This window comes from Typopeltis vanoorti, chromosome 2 (assembly GCF_054136105.1).
Source record: "Typopeltis vanoorti isolate ZY-2024b chromosome 2, IOZ_Tvanoo_1.0, whole genome shotgun sequence".
NCBI classification, from domain to species: domain Eukaryota; kingdom Metazoa; phylum Arthropoda; class Arachnida; order Uropygi; family Thelyphonidae; genus Typopeltis; species Typopeltis vanoorti.
Window position 1 is genome coordinate 35,074,569 of NC_143550.1, and position 22,796 is coordinate 35,097,364.

A 22,796-nucleotide genomic window follows, 5' to 3' on the forward strand; every position below is an offset into this window, starting at 1 on the left:
GCGCGCACACACACACACATAAACGTCAGAAACTTAGTACATTACTTAGTACATGACTTAGTACTTGTAATGATGTCGAGAGGTTTTTGTTGTGGGTGGGGCAAGATGTGTCATTAATGATTAAGATATGCATTCATCTCGTTGGGGGGGGGATACTATTACATACCAACGAAAACAATAATGAGAAATTTTCCTGTAAGAATAACACATTATCTCAAAATGTATCCTCACCTTCATCTTTACTATGAAGTTAACCATGACTAAACGTGTCATCTCAGATGCCAGTGCTCATTGTGTTTCTCAGTGAATAGGCTAATATGCTACTCCTGCTTTCTGATAGCACTAGCATAATCAGATTTGTGTAGTCTAAAAAGAGCAGGACTATGGAGATAAACAGAAAAATATTAGCACGCATGCGCAATATACGTGAATGAATAGAAAGGTTCAGAAGAGGAAAATTGAGTCTATCATTTTTGCAAATGCATTATGTTACTGCCCAAAATATTCTTGAGGTACCATGGATAAGAATCAGAAAATTTGGAAACTGCTCTGAAGAACAAACACCAAACTTTCTCAAGCCACTTCAAACCTCCAATCGGCAATGTCTGGTGTCACATCAAGCGATGAAATCATTCTCCACTGAAAGACTTATACAAATATCATTATCACATAAGTATGATACCCACAATCTGTTGGTTGAATTGCAAAGATGTCATATACTTTGAAAGATAAGGTGGCTTACATTCCGTCTCTGTTTGAGACTGCTACGTTCAAACATTGCAACAACACCAAAGGAATGAGCAATGACATTGTGCGTTAGTAATTGCATCCTATGGTCACATGACTAGCTGTTGCAATGACTGCGAGTCTTGATGTAGTACGCATCATTCTCCTGATGCCATGATGGAATTATTACATCCTTTTTAACCATTCAAACTCCTTTTATTATATGGAGAACTTTGCGAAATCAAGTTCGAGTTAAAATTGAAAACAGCCGAATTTCAAGTGGATATAGGTGAAGATATGAAAGTTATCTGAAAATAAAGAGAAATAATAAAGACCTAAAATAGTTTAAAAGGTTTAGTGGCGGCCGGTGAAAATTTTAAGTTCTGCATATAGAAAAAAAAAAAAAGAAAAAAAAAAAACTTATTTTTTCCTAATCAGTAACGAATTTATTAATAAATAAATTTACATATTAAAAATTGCTTTATTAAAAATATTTCATCCTCACCACGAACAAACACCAATAATAAAAGTTTCGTATCAGTTATTAACAATTCCATTTATTAACTATTCAATCGCTGTCGAAACATAAGCCGTAACCTTTAACATGTTGTACTGCATTTCTATAATGTTGTAAGCATTGTTATTATTTATAAACACAAACATAATTTAATTTTTTCATTTTTTCGTTGGGGGTGCTGCAGTGTCGCAGTGCTTATGTACGGGTCGCCACTAGTGTGGTTTCCAGTATATTCATGTAAATATAATCCACAATTAATCCATTTTATTCGTAGCTTCTCGTATAGCAGAAAATCAAGTCATCAGTTTAGTTCAGATATAACGAAAGCACTCATGAAGCTAAAAATATTCTTAGGGAAAACTAATTATCGTCGATCATCTTTGTAAACTTCTCTGTTGTTTCATATTTCACCCTGTTCACAATTATCTTCAGGTCATGTGATCTTCCCGTGGGAGCTAAAGAAATCAGAGAACGGTTAACGAAGTACTCAGGACGAATTTAATGAATCAAAATCGACTTGTTTATCTGTTGAATAAATTTAAACACACACACACACACACACACACACACACACACACACACACACACACACACACACACACACACACACACACACACACACACACACACACACACACACACTCTCTCTCTCTCTCTCTCTCTTCGCAGCTTCTGTTATTCCTCCCCTTTGGTTCGTTGTAATTATCCCGGGTACTCTTTTGGATCTCTGTAATCATTTGCTGTTATGCAACTATCACGTGGCCCCATTAGGACATATCAGGATTACAAATTAATAAGCAGGTTAACGAGGAAAGCATTCTTCGATTACAAAGTGAAATCAAACTTTGGAAAATCGTTATTAGCATCGTTTGGAAATTTCTATATAAAATAAACAACAACAGAAATCTTTGCACTTCGAATTCATCGCGTTTAAAATTTTAACTTAAACAGATGGCGCAACAGTTTCGACGACATTTGTCATCTTCTTCAGAAGCAAATAAAAAAAAAACTAACTAAAATGATTGGCATTGGTTTTTGTAGTTTGCAAGTATTCAAAGTAAATCTTTGTTGCTCATCACGTTCAGTTCATTGTTGAAAGCGTTCGCGAAGGCTACGTGCCCTGTTGTTTAAACTATTCCATTCTTTTAATCTCAACATTGTACTGGTTAGTGAAGCCGTACGTTTCGCGCTTCATTTACAAGCAAAATCTGGAAATATTTGAAGACGCATAAATGGAATTGTAACTATTAAATAAGGGCAAACCACTCAATGCCTTGATTGAAGAAATCAGGCACAACTTAGATCCAAGTGATAAATATTTCACTATCTGTTAGTGCATATTATCAACAGACATAGACACTTCATGTACGCATGTATTATAACAAGCCTTAATGTTGCGTGGGCTTACCTTGTGAAATAACATGAATTATTCGCCAAGTATACACAGAATATGAAACATTCTGGCTTTATTGTTAAAAAAGGCGTCTTAAAATTTTAAACGAATGATTAAACACTCGCTATAAAGATCAGATATCTGCACTGTTACAAAACAAGTGATCAATCATTAAAATGTGTGTTATGCAACAATATCACCATTCATTCTAGCGAAACAATTCATTATCACAGTAATTGAACACAGAGCCGTTTTGGCGAATGTACTCTAGATACATTGTTTTATTTTGCATACTTTTAATATTAAAATGACCAATTTTAATATATCATAAATACCAATTTCATTAAATTCCATCGACCAAGAAGGAATTATTATCGTTATAATCTCGATTTTTTTACGAATAAAAAAAGATTCGGAATTACAGCGAAAAAATAAACTTATTATTATTCAATAAAGAAAAATTGTTCGTATTGCAGCGAACCCTCTTTACCAAATAGCAGCAATATATTTCATGGCTTCTCCCTGAACCCCTGGTGTTAACCTTCTTAGAATCCTTCCCCCCAACACACACACACCATCACACCATTTCATACAATAATATATAGCCTTTAGGTTAGGGATGGGATCACGAGATGACTGCAGTTATGTATCATATTCTCCTCCTCAAAACCTATAAAATCATTAACAAGCATAGGCCAGGTATCAGTGACCACTAAACGTGGATATAGTCGGCTGCCTAGCGATGTTTAAAATAACATCGCCTTTGAACAATAAAAAGTGTACGGGATTTATTATATATTTAAATCAGATAGCAGGTACCTCAGTAAAATGGAACTGTAAAAATTTCTCATTTAATTAACTTAATGACTTGTAACCGACTTTTTTGAATATTTAAACGAACATAAGTTTTAATTTCCAGAGCTGGTCATCTTAATACTTATTGTTCATGAATGAAAGAATCAAATTAACCTCATCTAAGGAACTCATTCTTATTCCCGAGTGTGTGAATAAAAATAAAATCTAAGCAGTTTATCATACAGTAATTACAATAAAAAATTATTCCTAGAAGGGGAGTTGATGAAGTTAGCTTACTAGATAGATGGAAAACGGAAAAGAAAAAAAAAACGCTACTTGTCATAGTAACAAGTACCACTTTCCGGAGTGACTTTAAGAGCGTTTGTCTTTGTGACAAGGAAGATGTAGCACGACTGTTCGAAGATTACCACTGTCCGGGCAACAAATGACATAGGGGTCTGGAGAGATGGGTTAGAACAGTACTCAGAATAACTCACTGTTACTAAAGACTTTAGGTGTCAGGTGGCAGTGAGAACCATCTGCAAAATTCACTATATCAAATGGAGGGTCTCTATTCTTCGGATATTAAAGATCTCTCCTTTCTTTTTTTAAAAAATTATCATGGGTCTAGATACGCTTTAAGGCAGTCATCGATTTCACGTTCCGACACAAACAGGACTTCGTTTGTTATCATGACGTCACTACACATCTTCACTGCTTACCGTTCTGTTTTCTTGAGACAGTCAACATTAATGATTCAGAGGATAATCCTTTGCATTTAACACGTTAAGAATCAAATATGCATGAACACATAAAACAATGTAATGAAGGCAATTAGATTTTTTTTCTGTCTTCTTTCAAATTAGATTTCATTTATTATTTGTTTCGGTTTTAATGACCCCATAAAAATAATGACAGACGTAATATTTCTTACAAATTTAATCTACTAAAGACTGCTTGACATCAAAATTCTGATTCGTTTAGTAATAATCATATACTTGCTTTTTTACAGACTTTTTCTGTAGATTGTTAATAATAAATTTACCTTACAATCAGTAGATTTTTTTTAATCTACTGATTAAACTCAAAAGTAGATTACTCAATAAGTAGATTTAATTTTTTTTTTTCAAAAAAAAAAAAAAATTAAGATATATAAATTAAACGAGAGTGGTCTGAAAAGTTCTCGGCCTAACAATGAAAAAAAAAACCGGATTCATAATTTCAAAATTATTTTTATTTTTCAACATAATCTCCCTAAAGACTAATACATTTATTCTAGCGATGCTCCAGCCATTATCCCGCCCCTGTAGTGGTTCTCAGTAAGATCTGCAAAATACCCCTCTACAGCTGCAATCACCTCTTGATTCGAAGAAAAACGCTGACCAGGGAGGAAGAGTTTCGGTTTTGGGAAGAGATAGAAGTCAGTGGGAGCAAAATCTGGGAAATAGGGTGGATGTTCAAACAATTCATAGTGCAGATCCCTTAATTTTCCCATTGCCAAAACACCTTTGTAGTCAAGTGCATTGTCCTGATGAAAGATGAATTATTTTCTTCTACAAACCGGGTCTTATCTCGCGAATTTTTTCGTCTAGTCTGGTTAAAAGATCAGAATAATATTCCACGGTTATTGTTTTACCCTTTTCAAGATAATTAATAAACAAAATCCCTTTAGCATTCCAAAACACCAATGCCATGACCTTCTCTGCTGATGGAACCTACTTTGTCTTCTTCTTTGGTGCTGAACAACCGGATTCTGTTCACTGTTTTGACTGCTGTTTGGATTCTGGTGTGTAATGATGAATCCAAGTCTCATCCATAGTAATAAATCGACGCACAAAATCAGTTTTATTCTTGTTAAAACGCTCCAAGCACTGTTCAGAGATTTTCATGCGAGTGCGTTTTTGAGCTGCTGTGAGCAAGCGCGGCACCCATCTTGCGCAAAGGTTTTTCATTTGCAATTCTTCATGCAAAATATATCCTACACATTCTTTTGAAATGTCTATAGTCTCAGCACTATGACTCGCCGGTCATCCAATACCATATCGTGCACTTGATCAATGATTTCTGGTGTTGTTACACTTTTTGGACGTCCTTCACGTGGATCATCTTCAAGGCTGGTACGGCCCCGTTTAAACTCGGTAGCATATTTCTTAATTTTCGAAAATGAAGGAGAAGAGTGCCCATAATTTTGCTGTATAAAATAAACTACTTGATAGAATGACTTGCAATTTCACATTGATGCTTATGACAGATGAACTAACTTAGGAAAAAAAATGTTGCCGATAGTTTTGCCATCTATGGTCGAGGCTGAGAACGTTTCAGACCACCCTCGTATTAATAATTTATAATAAACAATGCTGTCTGCAATAATATTAATGTCACTAATCAATAACCATTGTTTGTTAAATGCATTATTGCTTGAGTGTATAAATTGTTTAATTTGATTGTTAATCAACAGAACATCGAAACAATGAATTAAAAAGAACATGATAAAATCATATTCTAAGCAGACGATCTAAAAACTATCATATTTGTCTTCAACAACTCACGCATTCACTCATAACACTCACTTTTCTTGTTTTAATCCACTCTTACCCCGCATCCGTCGATTTTTTTCAACGATCTTTCAAATTCATTTCGCATAGAACGATCTAATGTCAAAATTTTCTTTCACTCATTCTTTCTTTCTTTTCCACAAATCCTCCGAATTAAACTGCTTCATCGCTTTCGCCTCAAGGTTCCGTCTGGAGGTAAAGCATCTTTAAGTTCCCATGCACGGAAGTGATGACGGTGTTTTTACGTCATAATTTGATTGATCCGCCTGTATTTATCTTCTTGAACCCCTTAGCACCCTTAAGCCACCAATTACGACGGATAACCCTTGGGTGATTCTTCGTAGTTTCGAAAAAGTAAGAGAAAAAAAAAGAGAGAAGCAAATGGTGGATTACTGAAGCAGCGCTTTGAGGCATGGAAACTGCAAACAAACTTTAATCTCAAGAGGCCCACACATTACTGCTGCAAAGCTCAGCATTACGATGTTTGTAAAAGGAAACTACTGTCTACCTGAGTATATTTCGAGTTTGTCATGTACATAAAACATTACTGAAATCTGTAAAAGTGTGTTATCATGCACAGTGTATTAGATGCACTTAACAATTACACATTGTTCAGTCCTAAAACACATTGTTGGCAATAGCGTATTATTCAGTCTTAAACGCGTTGGTTTAAATAGTGCATTTGTTTAGTCCTATTTATTGTAACATTATTAGAATTATTAGAACCACGTTTTGGATAAAAGAAATAATATTTTGACAATAATGCAGATTTTCTTTTGGAAATAATGCAAATATAATTCAGCCTCAAAAATGTTTAATTCAGCCACAAAATGTTTTGCTATTAACTGGAATGGGACTACCAATTTATCTACTTTCATGTTTTGCTTTTCCATAAAAAGACCTATATAAATATTGGTTTGAAATAAATATTCATATTTTTTATAACAAATATACTATAGATTATTTTTAAAAAAATCAGTGCTCTATGTTATTATTAAATTTATTTATTTGTAAACCAGGGAATGATCCTTTAGAAAGCGAAAAACGGCAATGAAACTCGACTAAATTAATTATTAGTTCCGAAAGTCTGATAATTAATCAAAAAAGTATATTCTATTTCTTACCTATTTCCATGGTAAGAAATAGAATATATTTGAAATCTCTATAGGAAGAATAATGTTTATGATATTTTACACACATACTATTAGGTGCATGACTTTGCATGCACTCAGTTGGCCAAAGCGTTCTCAGTAGCACTTAACACTTGTTGAACAGCTAGTGAAGGGGAGGCAGCTTATACTTTTTGATATATGAACGTAAAGCTCTGCGAATTGTACTCCTATTTTTAAACCAATTATTTCTGTAATAAATGGTATTTACATGACTTCAGTATACTATAATCTCCATTTTACCTTTCTTTGCCATCCAACGTCTGGGTAAACGTCGTATTTTTGTCAGCAAACCTTTTTCTTGAAATGTTTGATAAGATGGGTAACATCAACAGAAATGTTATTAATGATAGAAAAGCGTTTTCTACTAGGTCATTCTTCCAAGTTAGAAACTAGATTGAATCCTAGAAGGTTTGGGTAAGGACTGTACGAGGGCGGATAGACGAGGAAGTACCTGAATTCCACACTTTCAACTAAGACCAGATACTTCCGGTGAAACATGTGACCTCAAATTATCGTGAAAAATGAGAGAGAGATATCCGACTTCAGTCGGATCCTTCCACTATTATTAAATCTTATTTTGCTGAACAACAGCACCAGAAACAGAAAATTAGCACGCGATGTTTATATTCGGAGAATGAATACAACAAACCTGAAGGTGAAAACTATTACACCTCTCGCTGACCACACATGCGCAGTTTGCAAAACTTTTGAAATGATTCTCGTAGTAAGAATTGTAAGCGAAACAATTCGATTTGACAGAATAAATAAATAATAATAATTATTATTATTATTTAGCTTTTGATTAAGCTATTGAACATAAAATCTAAAATTAAATTTCTGTTTTGATTTTAATTGGCATAATGCGGTCCTGTCTTTGCTTGCTATGAAACAGAATGCACGCATTGTTTATTATTACGCATTAGTTTAAATAGCATCCAAATTTCGAGCGTCACGAGCAGATCATAGGCGTGTTGCACTTAATACCAGCGGAGGGGGGGGGGTCTCAGCAAATCATGAAGTTTATAGACTAGTCTACAGTTTCTGGAGACGTTATCATCTAAATACGAGAGATGGTAGCAGGATATTAACTGAGTGGGTAGAATTGTATACAGAGTAATCCTGTTTTATTATTATTTTTTTATTTTATGAAATATTTAAATGATAACGCTGAAAATATGATATGAAAATTAGCAGTACAGTTTCTAAAAATTCTGGAGCTGTAATTGTTGGGACATGCGAGTGCAGGATGGAAATTTCTCTAGAAAAGAAGAGGAAAGAATATAGGTGGACAAGAATTGGTATAACGATTTTAAACTTCAAAGGTTTCTACGTCATTCATGCGTTTTAAGTTTCCAAATATTATACATTACACAGTTGTTCAGAAAAGTTTGATGTGTGTTGCAAAAATACAAATTTAAAAGAATTTCACAGAGTATTTTGCAATACTATCATATACGAGTACCACACAGTATTTCACAATACAAAGAATTTCACAATACTATCAGTTGATGTTTTAATGATATTTTCAAGAGCCCTTGGTAGCGTGGTAGTTGTAAAGAAGAATCCCTTCAGTTGGCAAGATGGGCTCGAATCTCTTTCTAGGATTCACGGAACAACAGACAGAGAACTACACAGATAGGAATAATCCTTTCGCCTGGTTTTATAAGAAGATAAATAATTTGGTTCTGACAGTTCATGAGACTTAATATTTAATGGCAGATTTGAACTCAGTATGCAAAAAAAACTGACACACTCTCTATAATGGGAGTTGGAAAAAATTAAAAACAACAGCATCTACTATTTGGTATTTACCTGAAACTAAGCAAACCATACTCTGTGATAGGGCATAGAGACAACCAAAATGCAAGAAAGAAAATTGATTAAGAAAATATTTGTGTGGCAAATATCTCTTCGATAATAATTTGGTAATATTAAGCGTAACTACGATATCTTAATCTCTCTCTCTCTCTCTCTCTCTCTCTCTCTCTTTCAAGCGTGACAAATTAAAAAAAAAAAAAACCCGAAAACAAACAAACAAACTGTTAAGCCAGTTTTCACCCCCTCCCATCAATAATAACATTTACTACAGTTGTTTACTTTTGTATATTATTTATTTAGTGGTCTAAATAAATATGGAATAAACTCGACTGTGAAGTTCAGCATTTTTTTCAATAAAAGAATATTCCCCAGGTAGGTGTGTTACTGTATCCCATTATGCAGTATTTCTTGCATTATAACTAAAAGTGCAAAGACTTGGAAACAAATACCATTTTGTTCGTTATTGTGTTATTATTAAAATAAAACTACTATCTGGTCTCTCTACAAAGAATAGAAATCTCGCTAATATAATGAGTAAATGATTTTTATTCCACCTTTCATGGTGTTGAACTGATGGATATTCCCATGCATGAAGAAAATTATCAGGAGAGTGTAATCAGCAAAGTTGTCACGAACCTTTAAATGTCGCTTCCCTGCATTACTCAGGAGTCTAACAGTGAATCCAAGATTAATTACAGTTATATACTGCATATATTATAAACACACACACACACACACACAGAGACAGAGAGAGAGAGAGAGAGAGAGAGAGAGAGAGAGAGAGAGAGAGAGAGAGGAGTTAAAGAGCTTGATTATCTATCATAATGTTTATTCTACTCTCCTAATCAGTCACCGCTGTCACGCTAACGAATAATTGCTGTCCCCAGCTGATTAATCGTTTCGATTAAACCTGCATTTTCATCCATGATCTTAATACATTCGCCGATTATCCTGAAATGGGATTTTAGAAAAAATTAGTGGCCATCTAATTCAATTCAAATATTCCAAATGTATTGATTCTATTAACATAAATGTATGGCAAAAGATGGAATTATTAATTGAAAGTACAGAGGATATCTCAACATTCATTAACAGAATTGAAATTATCGCCTTGTTTACTCATTACGTTCATTGATACCAGGAGAAATTATAATAATTTTAACCTACCGGCTATGGTTCAATAATATGCTCTTTCTTTTTAACACAGCAAAACTAAGAGAATGAAAGGCGTCTGTTTTTGGTCGTCCCTAATAACAAAATTGACAACTTTTGGAATCTCTATCTCTCTCTCTCTTTGAAAAAAAAATTCTTTTACATAAAGATATCGCTTCTTATCTGAGTGTGTGACATTAAATTAAAATAAAGAAAAGGGAGCAGTTCTATTAATATATTTTATTAATAGAACTGCTCCCGGAGATCTCCTTTCGAATACTTTTGACGAGTTATGCATATTAACATTACTCCAATGGTAAAATGATATCAACAAATAAAAGACTGATTAATTATTCAAAAGACAACTGAGAATATATGTAGTCATAACTACGTCAGTTATTCTTTTATGGGAGGATAATAACCTTAATTGTAATAAATAACTCGTATGATGCCAATAAAAATCAAACATGCGTCGATAGTAACACGAATGAATCTAGCACCAAAATGCTGAAATAGCGACAGATAAAGAGATTAAAAAAAAGATAATTGTTTACAACATAAACATACTGATTACTTGAGTATTAGTTGAGTTTGTGAGTTTACTGTTATTTGCATGTAGATTATTTTTTACGAATAATACTTCAGGAAAATATTGGCTACGAAAATATCCACAATGAATGTATGCATCGAAACATGAGCGTAACAAAATCAAATTGTTTCTTATTGTACAAACTTCGGTGATTTTAGTAACGTTTTTTGGAAGTATTGCCCAAATGGGAGAAAAGAAGCGAAGATAAAATCAATCCGAATCAATCCGCTATAATATGTGGACCTCCAAAGCTAAACCGAACCAACGGGATAAAATGGCTAACCATTCTCATAGACATTATGTTGGCTAAATGGTTAACTAAACTTATTCTAAGATCAGTTTGCATGCAGTGATGCATAAAAAACTCGGATTTCTAAAACAAAAAGCTTTGCCATCCTAGCAATCGGTTTACCTTCTTCATTAAACAAATAAACGATACATCCTAAAATACATTCTCCCTGTAAAATTAGTCAAATAGTTTCAGGCCTGGAATTATCGTATTATCTATTGAGATTCTAAATACCTATATGAAATTCCATCATCAACAATAGCAATAATAAAAATAATCCCAGAAAAGCATCCATTGCAAATAACCTCTTACTTTCTGGTATTTGGTTCACCTTTTCACATATCAGATATTTTAGGAAATATTTTCATTTGAAAAGAATGACTGCTATCCATAATTCTAGTAGCAAACTCAATGAGTAAGTGATTCATTAATGCATCAATATACGCTCTTTTTGCTTTGATTTATAAAAGTCTTATGATTGAAATAGTAAATTTCAAATGTTCGTATTTTTGATAAACTGCGTATTTCTATAAAAACAAAACTCAGATGAACATCGAGCAGAACTTAAAATATCTGAGGATTTTCTATAAGACACCAGCCATAAAACAAGAATGCCTTCTGGCGATAACTTTCTAGTGTGTCAGATATTTCTCCGTGGTTCAGACTACAGCACTGGGCAGACAGTAAAGAGCGTGTCTTCTGGGTATAGCCCGCTTATCATTTACATGACTAAAACCAGCACTACAGCTCCATGGTTTGTGACATGATTGATCATCAGATTGGTTCCCACGCTTTCCGAGTTTGAAGGAGATGGCGTCCTTATAGAAAGCACCGAATACCGAGCTAAAACTCCCAAAAGAATTTTGACAAGCGGACTTCTGTTCGAAGATGACACTGATGAAACATTTATCAACATGATCAAAGAGCAAAGATCACCTTTTCTTCCCTTACCATATACGATGTAAACAAGGATAAATTTCATATTAATTTATTGTCAAGGGGACCACTTTTCCCTGTACAAGATTTTATCAAGCGCTGTAGAGAAAACATAAACTAAATTATCATGAAAATAGCATAACATTGTGCTGATGTGTAGCCAAGGAAATAACTCATACAATATTTTGCTGAGTACACAGCACGATAAAATGTGAAATTAGCTATCTAGACAGAAAATAATAAATTGACAGTATACACCACGTTAAAATATTTGAGAGACGAAGCAAATTTGTTCAAATTGGATTCGAGTCGGAAATCTCCGAGGGCCGACTATTGTTGCTGGAAAACAGACGCATCCTCCCTGTAGATTTCCATCACTGATGGGAGCGTAACTCTTGTAGGGATAAAATGAACGGCTCTTCATTTTATCCCTACAAGCCTGAGGTAGCTGCTCCTTTTCATTGTGTTTTCTTTCCTATATATCACGATAAAAGAATCAGGATCAAAAGTTATACATGACAAGTATTTTTATTATTTATGGCGGGTCAAATTTAAAAGCTTTTTCTTCAGGTCAGAACATTTTATGTAGAAACTTCTAATTTAGTTTATTATTTTATGTAATATGTAACATATTAATTTTATATTCATTGATCGAAATAAATAGAGTAACCATTTTCAAATCACACTTTTGGACCTTTTCAAAAATGTCTATTTTTTAACAAACCAAAATTACGTCAATTATACAAGTAGGTGTTCGGATTTTAGATGGTTTATTTCTAGTCTTCGAACCTAGATAATATATATAATTAGTTTTTATTTATATTCAACAAATTCTCTGTTTTTAATGATTTTTAAAACTGAAACTATATCGAGTTGCTTTTTTATAACAAAAAATGTTACAACGTTTTCTACAATCCTTTGATTGATTTGACATGTAACATCGTTTGGGATATAAAATATCGCATCTTCTCACATTCTTCCCTCATAACTTTTGAAATAATTTAAGAATTATCTTAGTCTCCCTTACGTCACTGTTTGAGTACTATTTTTATGGCCAGTCTTTTATTTGAGCCTTCAAATCTTAATTTCAAAAGCTTGTAAAAGACACAATAGATGAATGAAAATTAGGGGATATATATGATAAAAAAAAATCTAAATTCATGAAATTTTATTTTCATGCTTTTCTTCGGCTTAGTTTTCACGCTAGAGTTTCACTTCTAAATCCCATTTTCAAAATGTAATATTTTTTTTTTACACTTTTGCTTCACTTCACTAGAGATGCCAAGTTTTTTTTCATTATTGTGTTGTTTCCCAAAAATCAATGGGAAAAATTTGAAAATAAAAATATATCTTTTTTCTTATACTTTTTTTACCCATTTTCTTGAAAAATTTAGACTCTTAAGAGTTAAAATAAGGATGAACAGGGTTTGGGGGGGGGATTCCAACAGAAGAAAGCGACAATGGTCCAAAATATATTTGTGGTGTTAAGTAATATTTTTCAAGAACGGTCGCACCTCTTCTTGAGTTTGCCAAAGCTTGTTTCTAACAATGAAAGAACCCACCTCCCAAGGGAGCAACGCTGTTCTAAACTATCTATCTTGTTGACACAAAAGGCTTTACTATTTCTCTTCTCAACTCCTTTATCGCGAACTTGGAAACACAACAGGCTTTTGTATCACAACGGCACGCTAAGCAAAAATTACATCTACTGAAGCGAGAACTTTCGACTATAGATAAGGAACAAGTGAAAACGAGATAACCCTACGCACGCACGTACACACACACACATACACGGGCTAATGCGTTCAGCCCAAGGCATTTATTGCAATTCGTCCTTCGCTTCTAAGGTATATGCAGAGTTCTTAAAAAAAACTTGCCAAATTACATGATGCGATTGTTCTCAAGTAGAGTCAAGAAGGTAATGAGTCCGAGTTTGAAGATTTTGGGGATCCCATTAGAATTAATTTGAATTCTCATCCCACATTGCTCAAGTGTTAAGTTGATCTCCCAGGAGTCATAAAGTCTTAGACGCTAATTCAGTCCTAATGATTACGTTTACTTCTAAATCAGTAAAGGGGCAGTGTTAACATGATTAAGCGAACGAAACAGTACAATCAAAGCAGTATGCAGCTAAATTAAAAGTAAGAAAATTCCGATGACTAAGACATTAAAATAAACTGAACTTAGAATAATGGGTATCGGGAATTTATTTACATTTCATACCTTTTTAAACACCTGTAATATATATTTCGGGGTTATATTTATATATATATATATGAGTTATAATTAGCATTTTATCCTTTTTACTACCTCAAGTTCACTGTGGTTACTTTGTGTAAGAAAATACAAAATGTGCATATTTCTAAAACACACTTTATATTTTAAAAATACCTCTGTTGTAAAGAATTGCGTTATTTACAATATCCACTTAGTCGTAGATTCTGATCAGACTTGCTGTAAGTTTTCCACTCATGAAATAGTCTTATTGTCATGCGTCATTGCAAAGAAAAGTAAACACATGTCAGATTTCGGAAGATTTGGATGTCAAAAATGCTGGTCTTGTTAGACGAGTGGTTAACGTACATACCCTTCTAACCAAAAGGATTTGGATTTCAATCTCAGTGAGCGTGCCCTGTATGTTTGTAATGTCTTGAAGTGGTAGAGAAATTTCACCCAGGTTTAAGATTGAATGAAATATGAGATCCGGAAAACAAAAATATTGAAATATGATACAGATTACAAAAGATTAAAAACGCCTGATAATGTTGCTTTTTCAGAAAAAAAAAGTAATTCACTTCTTTTCTCAAGAATAAACGCTAAGTGTGAATTTTTAAATAGAAAAGGGAGAAACCAGAAATAGAAAAAAATGTTGTAAATTTTACTATAACACTACAGAGAAATGCCTTTAGTATTCATGATTTATTTTTCTGGAAAATTAATTGCAAGATTGCTGATGAGTTGCAAGGTTGCTGACGAAATTTTCAATTTCGTATGTTTCAAGGAGGCGAGTAAGAGAAGGCCAAAAGATAATGGAATGAAACTGATCTGTGGGATTTCAAAGATAACGCTTTACGAGAATGGATAAATTCATTGAGCAATCCAAACAATGAAGAAACACATCCTTCATTTGGAAACGAGAATCGAACCAATGACATCGTGGTTCACCCCAGAAATATTCAAAGTCTTTTCTACTGAAGAGATGTTAGTTAGTCTCATAGAATCCGAAGATTTATCTCCCGACAACTTGCATTATTTATCTTGCAAATAGACTGGCGAGTGGAGCTGAGAACATAAAGAAGCCAACAAGAGAGGATCATGGGTGAAATGAAGGTCAGCAGTATATGAAGCTTCTGCTAGAGACAAATCATGGTACTTTTTTCTCTTTCCACTCAAAGCCGCCCCAGTAATCAAGGTGATGGTCTCTCGTCTGATCTCAGCACTTATTTTATATGTATTGTAAAGAAATTCAAAAACAACTATTAAAACAGTATCAATACGTATGTGTGTGTGGGGGGGGGGGGTATGTGTGACCACATGAATTAACCAAAACCAAAATTAGATATCGTTTGTCAGTTTCATAGTTTTTAGATTGTTCTAATTCGTTTCCGTTATCCTTCTAAATGACCTTTTTATACCAGTGAGGGCAGATCAGGTTAATGATGGCAATTTGTCTGATACAGTCACCAAACAAGCATACAGTGTTGCCAGTGTCTTTAGTTCAATGAGTTCGGAATGTTAGGTGTGCCACACCCTGGGTTCAACTGAGTAGTGCGAGACAGCGGACAAGAATGCGTAAAAGCACGCAATGAATCGTTACAGATGTTCACAGAAAAGGTCTGGAATTTTTGGAACGTGCTCGGAAAGAAAAGCCACGATTCAGAATCGATCGGGTGTTTAAATGACGACCTCTCTCTCTCTGCGAGAGCACGCCACCCACACAGGCAGACATCTAAAATTAATTGACAATTTTAAACAAGCACAAATCTTAGCAGTTGAACATCATTGTGCCATCAGCTTTGATGTCTTCATCTTTTCCTTCGGAAGATAAGCTTCAAGATAAGACTCACCAAAATATTTCATTAAATATATCAGAATGCAACTACATAGTAACTGCTTACTTCTGTTATGTTACAGAAAAATATCTATCTCGGTAGGATGTTTGGAATTTGCACATTTTCGCTAATTTTTTGAAATTTTTAATGTACCCTCATATGCTTGATTTTTATTTGATGTTCTTTCAAACCATTTTCAATATTTATTCTCGCGAGATAGATTAAAATTGTTAGCAAAACGTGTTTGAGTCTAGCGTCGAGACTATCCTATGATAATGCAGCCACGTACGGTGATCAAAGATGATTTTTAGTAGCTGTATGGTTAATATTCTAATCCTGGTTTCATCTTTTATCTTTCATCTCCCCCCCCCAAATCTTTTAATTCAAGCATATCAGTGATACCAGTACCATAGCATGTGCAACTAGATATAAAGGATATATCTAGCTTTAAATTGGGATATTGGAACTGCGTACTCACTTTCCGTAGGCAACATATCCTCAACAAACAGTGCAATATCAATGCATTCTACAAGAACACACGATGTGTTGTCTGCAAACGTTTGACAGTCTACTCCTCTTGTATGGGCTTGCCTGTAGGATCTCGTAAGCTGAGGATTAGTGGCATCAGGCAATATTTTTCTTCACAAACCTGTTTGAAAATTGGACCTTGACTTCTAGAATGAATTCCAGTACAGGTCTCTTTCTTTACAGAGATTTGTGGAACGTACTATAGCTCACCAACTAAACCCGGTCAATTGCACTACGTAACTTCACCAACGTTCAATTTGTGCCTAATAGTATTTTGGCGAGTTCGCAAAAGAAAACTCTCTTTCCCTTCTTCAAATGCACTGAGATATTGTTGTATAAGCACAAGTTTAATGCGTGAAAGAATTTATCGTCTATGTGGGCAGGTGAGGAAGGAAGAATATCAACTCGCTTTACACAGGGGAGGAGCGGGGTGGAGTGGTGTCTGACTGATTTTTTCCCCAAAGTTTTTCCTAGCGGAATCAGATTATAATCAGAACTCATCTTATCCATTTGTACTAAGAAAATTAGTTTTCATTATGGCAGTCTTGGCTAACCCTCGGAGCCAAGGGAATGACTCATTAGTTTTACTCTTTACGATCCCGTAAAGGGATGAAAATATGACCGAAGAGAGAGAGAGCAAACGGGGGTGTGAGCTGGTAGATCGAGCTCAGCTTAATGGAGAAGCTTACTTGTAATATAAATGATTACTGATATTATTTATGTATATTATATACGTTAAATGTTGCTCTAATTAACCGATTTAAGTAAGAATATAATTATTTTGATTATATTGCTTGTCTGATTGGCAAAAAGGTCAGCATATCCGCACTCCACCCAACAGGATGTGAGTTTGAATTCCGAGATGGATGTCTGTGATTGTCTAGAAGGCAGGAGATGAATTTCATCCTAAAGTATGAGACCACAGACCTGTTTATTTGGAGACCCGAAATAAAATAACCTGTTTGGTCTATAGAGCAGGGTTTCCGGTTTGTGTAAAAATTAAAAAATAAAATAAAAAAAAACTTTGTCCACCATAAAAAAGTTACATACCTGTAGTACTAATGTATGGAGTGGGTGAGAGTTGCATAAAAAATGAACAATATAACCTCTAGCAATATTTAACAGACAGGCACTTTATCTCAAGAAAAATCAGCTGTCGCACATTACTGCGAAATTTGTTCGTGAATGTTCTTTCCCTCTCCCCAACATCGTTAGTCCTTAGAAAAATACTAGATATGGTAATTCTTGAATTACTTTTCAAGATGAACGTCTGTTAATATTGAAGCGGCAAATCATTATTATGCATGTACAAAAAAAATTAATAAATTATACTTTTAAAATACATAATACTTATGGGAAAGCAAATTCCATAGAAGGATGAAAAGTTGTGTGATTTATAGTAAATGTCATTAAACTAAGGGGGGGGGGAGTAATTCGTGAATCCACGCTAGGGGAAATGGGAGCACAATGTGGGCTTGGTTGGCCGAGTGGATAGCATACCTACTCTCTAACCAGCAGGTCATTTCGAAACCTGCCATGGCATGGATGTTTGCAAATATTTTTATGTAACAGATAAATTTCATTGCCCGGGGTGAGACCACCAAGCCCTCCTTATTGGATGTCTGTAAGTGGCTTTAAGAACGATTCCTCTTTGTCTCCAGACCAGGATTTCCAAGTTGTTAAATCCTTAGCCTTTCTGTGGTACAAAAGTGCATAATCTTTCGCTGGTTGAATTCACATTAAAAATGTCTTTTTAACTATTATATATTATATTACTATAATTATTACTTTACTGTTACCATGCTCCGAATATTAGATATGTCCTTTTTGCATTTAATTCAAAAAAGGACACATTTCCGTAAATATTAACTTGAAAACATTGTCGTGAAAGTATTTTATTTGTCGTATTAAAAATGTATTTTTAAACATTGATCCTACACCGGGATAAGTGAACATAATAACAAATTAGCAAACAGTATTTGAAACGATAATGAAAGGCTAACGGCGCATAATTCTTGCAATCATGAAGGATCCGTTAACTCGAATTTGCTTCATAAATTAATAATAATATCATCACGTCTTTGATAAGCCAACAAGTTACATTATCAAAGTTGGTGGTTTCTGTCGCTCTCCCTCCGTACATTCAAGCTCTCCCCCCCCCCTCCGACACACACACACAACGAAAAACCGCATCGGTTGCTGCACCTGTCATTGGATAAGAGTATTTATGGAGATGTCAGGGAGACCCAGAGTTCAACGAACGCTTTCGCTCGCAGCATTAACTAGATGCTTATATAATTACACTTAATGATCCTGTTCGACGTCCGGTCGACTGTCGTATAATGTCATAATTGAGATCACCAACTACTCTACAATTCCGAAGTTGAAGCAATTTCCTTCTGCCTGACCGCACACACTCTCCGTATTTCTAGATGTGTTCTGCCAGATTCGCAGCGTGAATCATTGCCCAAGAATGATTATACGAATAATTAATACACTCCATTGATAGAAATCCGACTTTATTATCGTGATTCCATTTAACTTCAAACAAAATTACCGTTTAAATTATTATAAAATGAATAATAACAAAATGTATTCATTTCCCCTGCATAAACATCGAAATGATAAAACAAAGAAATCCACGAATGCGCATGCGTTGAAGTGTGCTAAAGATTGTGGTTGAATAATACTGGACAGCCAAAAGAAAGACCATTATTGGTCCATCGTAATTTGCGACTAAAATGAATCTATAATTGTTACGTTTCTAGGCTAATTTTCCAGATGGTTCTACAGTTAATTGTTCTTTGAGAAAAAAAATAGTTTTCGCTCTCAGGGAAATTTGGAGTTTTAACTTTTCAAAAGAGAGAGAGAGAGAGTCGACTACACAACGGGTGTTGAATCACGAGATGGCGACACTTATTGCGGTACCCTCTGAAGTTTTCAAAATCATTGATAGCAATTAATTCAACTGCTTGCGACTAAAAGAAATAAAGACTGCCAGCTTACCGATTTCTGAAAGTTTTAAAAGAGCTTCGCCTGCTTCTTTTGTGGAATAAAGGACATCAGAAGATTAATTAATTTATTTTATAAATTACATAACTCTTTTCGATTCGCAGAAGTAGTAAACAATAGCCTTTTAGTCGAAACATGGTGAAATCAGTAAACTGTTGGTAGTTGAGTGTGCATCCACGACTTACTAAGATAACCAGCAATGTTTTCTCATCGTAATAATATTCATTTATATGTATTCGTGTGTGTGTGTACTCGCTTTCTTGATTACTAACAATAATGCAAAATTGCACTCAGTGTACTAACAGTTATTGAAGATACTTGACGCCGAGACTTTAGTCAGAGCCAAATTTAAGGTTAGTTTAGCCCATAAGCTGTAACTTTTAAGAGACCACGTTTACTGGTTAAATTTCGTGTTATCTATAGTAAGGTAGAGGCTCCTTGTAATGTAAGACTCCAAGCTGTAGTTCGTTTAGCTTATGCGTAAATTCCGCCATGACTATAGCAGGGTAAAATTATTATTATTATAATGGCGCCTCCATGGAGTTCGAAGACTCAACCCCAAACTATCCACACAATCTATCATACCTATTCTTGAACGTACTTACAAGTGATCTGGAAACAAATTCTACTCATCCACAACACTCCAAGCAAAAAATCTAGTTCTCACACCCCTACTGACCTACTTTATTCAACTTTCAGGGATGACCCCCTTGTTCTGAACCCCCTCCAGCCAAGCGCTGAAACATTCCCATGCATCTATCCTGTGAAACTCTCTAAGCAACTTAAATGTTTCTATCATATCCCTCTTTTTCTCCTATTCAACCAAACCGCTGCAATACACACACCCTCAATCTATCTTCATAAGGAACATTCCACAGACCACTCACTATCTTGGTCACTTGCCTCTGAATTTTCCCCACGGCCTCCACATCCCCAAGAAACCCATGAGACTTGAGCACAGTAATCCAGATGTGGACGAATCAAGGCCTTATAAAGAGGAATAACAACTTCCTTATATCTACTTGTTAGTGTGTTCTTCAACAGCCCAGTAATCCTATGGATCACCTTAGTAATATGTCCTGTAAACTTAAACTCTCTGTCTACTACTATCACCACCACCCCTAAATCTCTAGCTTCATCTATTTCCTGGAGTACAGTACCATCAATGTCATACACGGCTTGTAATCTATTTATCCCAACATGCATAACTTTACATTTCTCGACATTAAACTGACACCCATTAACTTTTGCGCACGCTGACAGCCTATTTAAATCTTCCTGCAAGCTCTCCACATCGCCTTTATTAACTATTATTGAATAACACTGAATTGGTGTTACTGAGTAACAAGTTATTCAATTTAGTCGAGTCTAAAAATTTCAGACGATATCTTCTAGCACCCATTCAAAAGTTTTTATAGATTATATAAATAATGCTTATATTGGGATTAGGAAAAACTCATCATGCCAAACTGTGTAACTTTACTCTGTTTATATTGAATTGATAGCCATTATCATTTGCCCACGTTTCTGGATTATTGAAAAGCTTTGTTAGTGCTGGAATCAGTAGCATCCCTGATTGTCCTACCTGTCTTTGCATAATTAGCAAACAAGAGAAAACATCTTTGTAAAATCTCCTTTCAAATCCAAGGACTAATCTTTGGGCTATGCCATTGGTAACCTTAAATATGCCATATTCATATCCACCATATATACAATTTTTTTGATACCTCGCACTTATCCAAGTCAATACTTTATATTTCATTCCCATATTCTCCACTTTATGGAACATCCTTTGATGTATTGTTCTATCAAGTGCCTTAGTAAAGTCTAACTGTATTATGGGGTATCCATTATCCATTCGCTTCATCCAACTCAGCCATAGCATTATTATAAAATAAGCCATACTATTTCTTGCAAAGTGTAGCTTACCCCTCAACCCATTTCAAAATGCAAGTTTTTACCAACTTCTATAAAATCTTCACTACCATTGCACCACCCTTGTACAATGGAACTATCGTCCATTCTTTGCAGTCCTGTGATATATTTCCTGAATTGAGACTCAAGTTACACAAAGATGTCAAGGGCCAAGTCGATTCGTTTGCGCATTCCTTTAGGGTATGTGTTGAATCCCATCTGTCCCTATTTCCGAATTCTTATCCAGGTTATGAAACAGCTCTTAAACCTAATGCACTTCTATCTCTTCATGTGATGTAATAACACAGTGCGCTATACTATATACACATGGTTGACACATCTTAGCAAAGTGAGCATGGATTATTTGAAATATCTCATCAGCTTCTAACATAATGGTTCCATCTGCATTCAGTAAAGTTATTCTTTCACATTCGTTCTTTCTTTTTACCTGCAGTAACGACAAAATTGTTTTGGATTGTCTTTAGCCTGCACGACTAATTTGTTTCCATACTCCGATTTAGCTTTCTATGCAATACTCGGAATTTTGTTGGCCTGCGCTTTTTTTAGATATTTCATAACTGCTCTTATTATATTCCTTCCACAACATTTCTTCTTATGGATCTCTTGCTTAGTAAGGTTGCACATCCATTTCACTCCCATCCTATTTGTTCTTCGAACGTGAAGGGCATTTAGTATCGCCTCATTTAAGCACTATTCAAAGCTTCGGATGGACTGTTGATGTTTTTCCCCATTCAGAAATTGATACCATGGGACCAAAGATAGTACACACTCCTAAGGTGTCCATAATTTCCAGCATATTACCTATCCTGACCGGAATATCAATATAGTTCGCCACTTCCCAGTTCAGTATAGAATGATCACTATAAATGAAGGATACCAAGAAATGGTCCAGGGATACCAAGGAATGACCACTGGTAGGAAAACAGTGATATTCTTAACTGAGATCCCTTCTGACGCTGCGATCAAATCTAACACTCTTCGACCTGGAGTTCCATCTTTCACAAGCTGCTTCAAAAACTTGTCTCGTAATGGAACAATACACTCATTCTTATGAGTTTTCTCTGCTGTCCATTCAATGTATGGATAATTTGAGTCACCCATAATGATTATTCGCTTAGCTAATTTGGTATTCCATTTTACTGTCCACCAACTGAACCATTTGTCTGTAGCAACTCTCCCCTTCCCACCATATATTTCATTCTTAGCCTCAAGCTCACTGCTACATTACTATTATTGTTTTCATGCATTCCTGTCTTAATTGCGCTCAAATCATCAGATATCATTAGTAATACTCCCTTCTACTCCTCCTATCTCCTTAAAATACTGT

At 34.8% G+C, this 22,796-nt stretch overlaps 1 protein-coding gene across 1 annotated transcript in view; it reads right to left on the minus strand.

The window, feature by feature from the left end:
* The window catches only part of LOC150108916 (agrin-like), a 610,886-nt gene extending 603,245 nt beyond the window's left edge, over positions 1-7,641 (minus strand). The window contains exon 1 of the mRNA XM_090404266.1: positions 7,399-7,641. Within this exon, the coding sequence (XP_090260392.1) occupies positions 7,399-7,411 (13 nt within the window). The 5' untranslated portion in view covers positions 7,412-7,641. The remainder of the gene's footprint in view (positions 1-7,398) is intronic.
* Between the last annotated feature and the right edge of the window lie 15,155 nt (positions 7,642-22,796).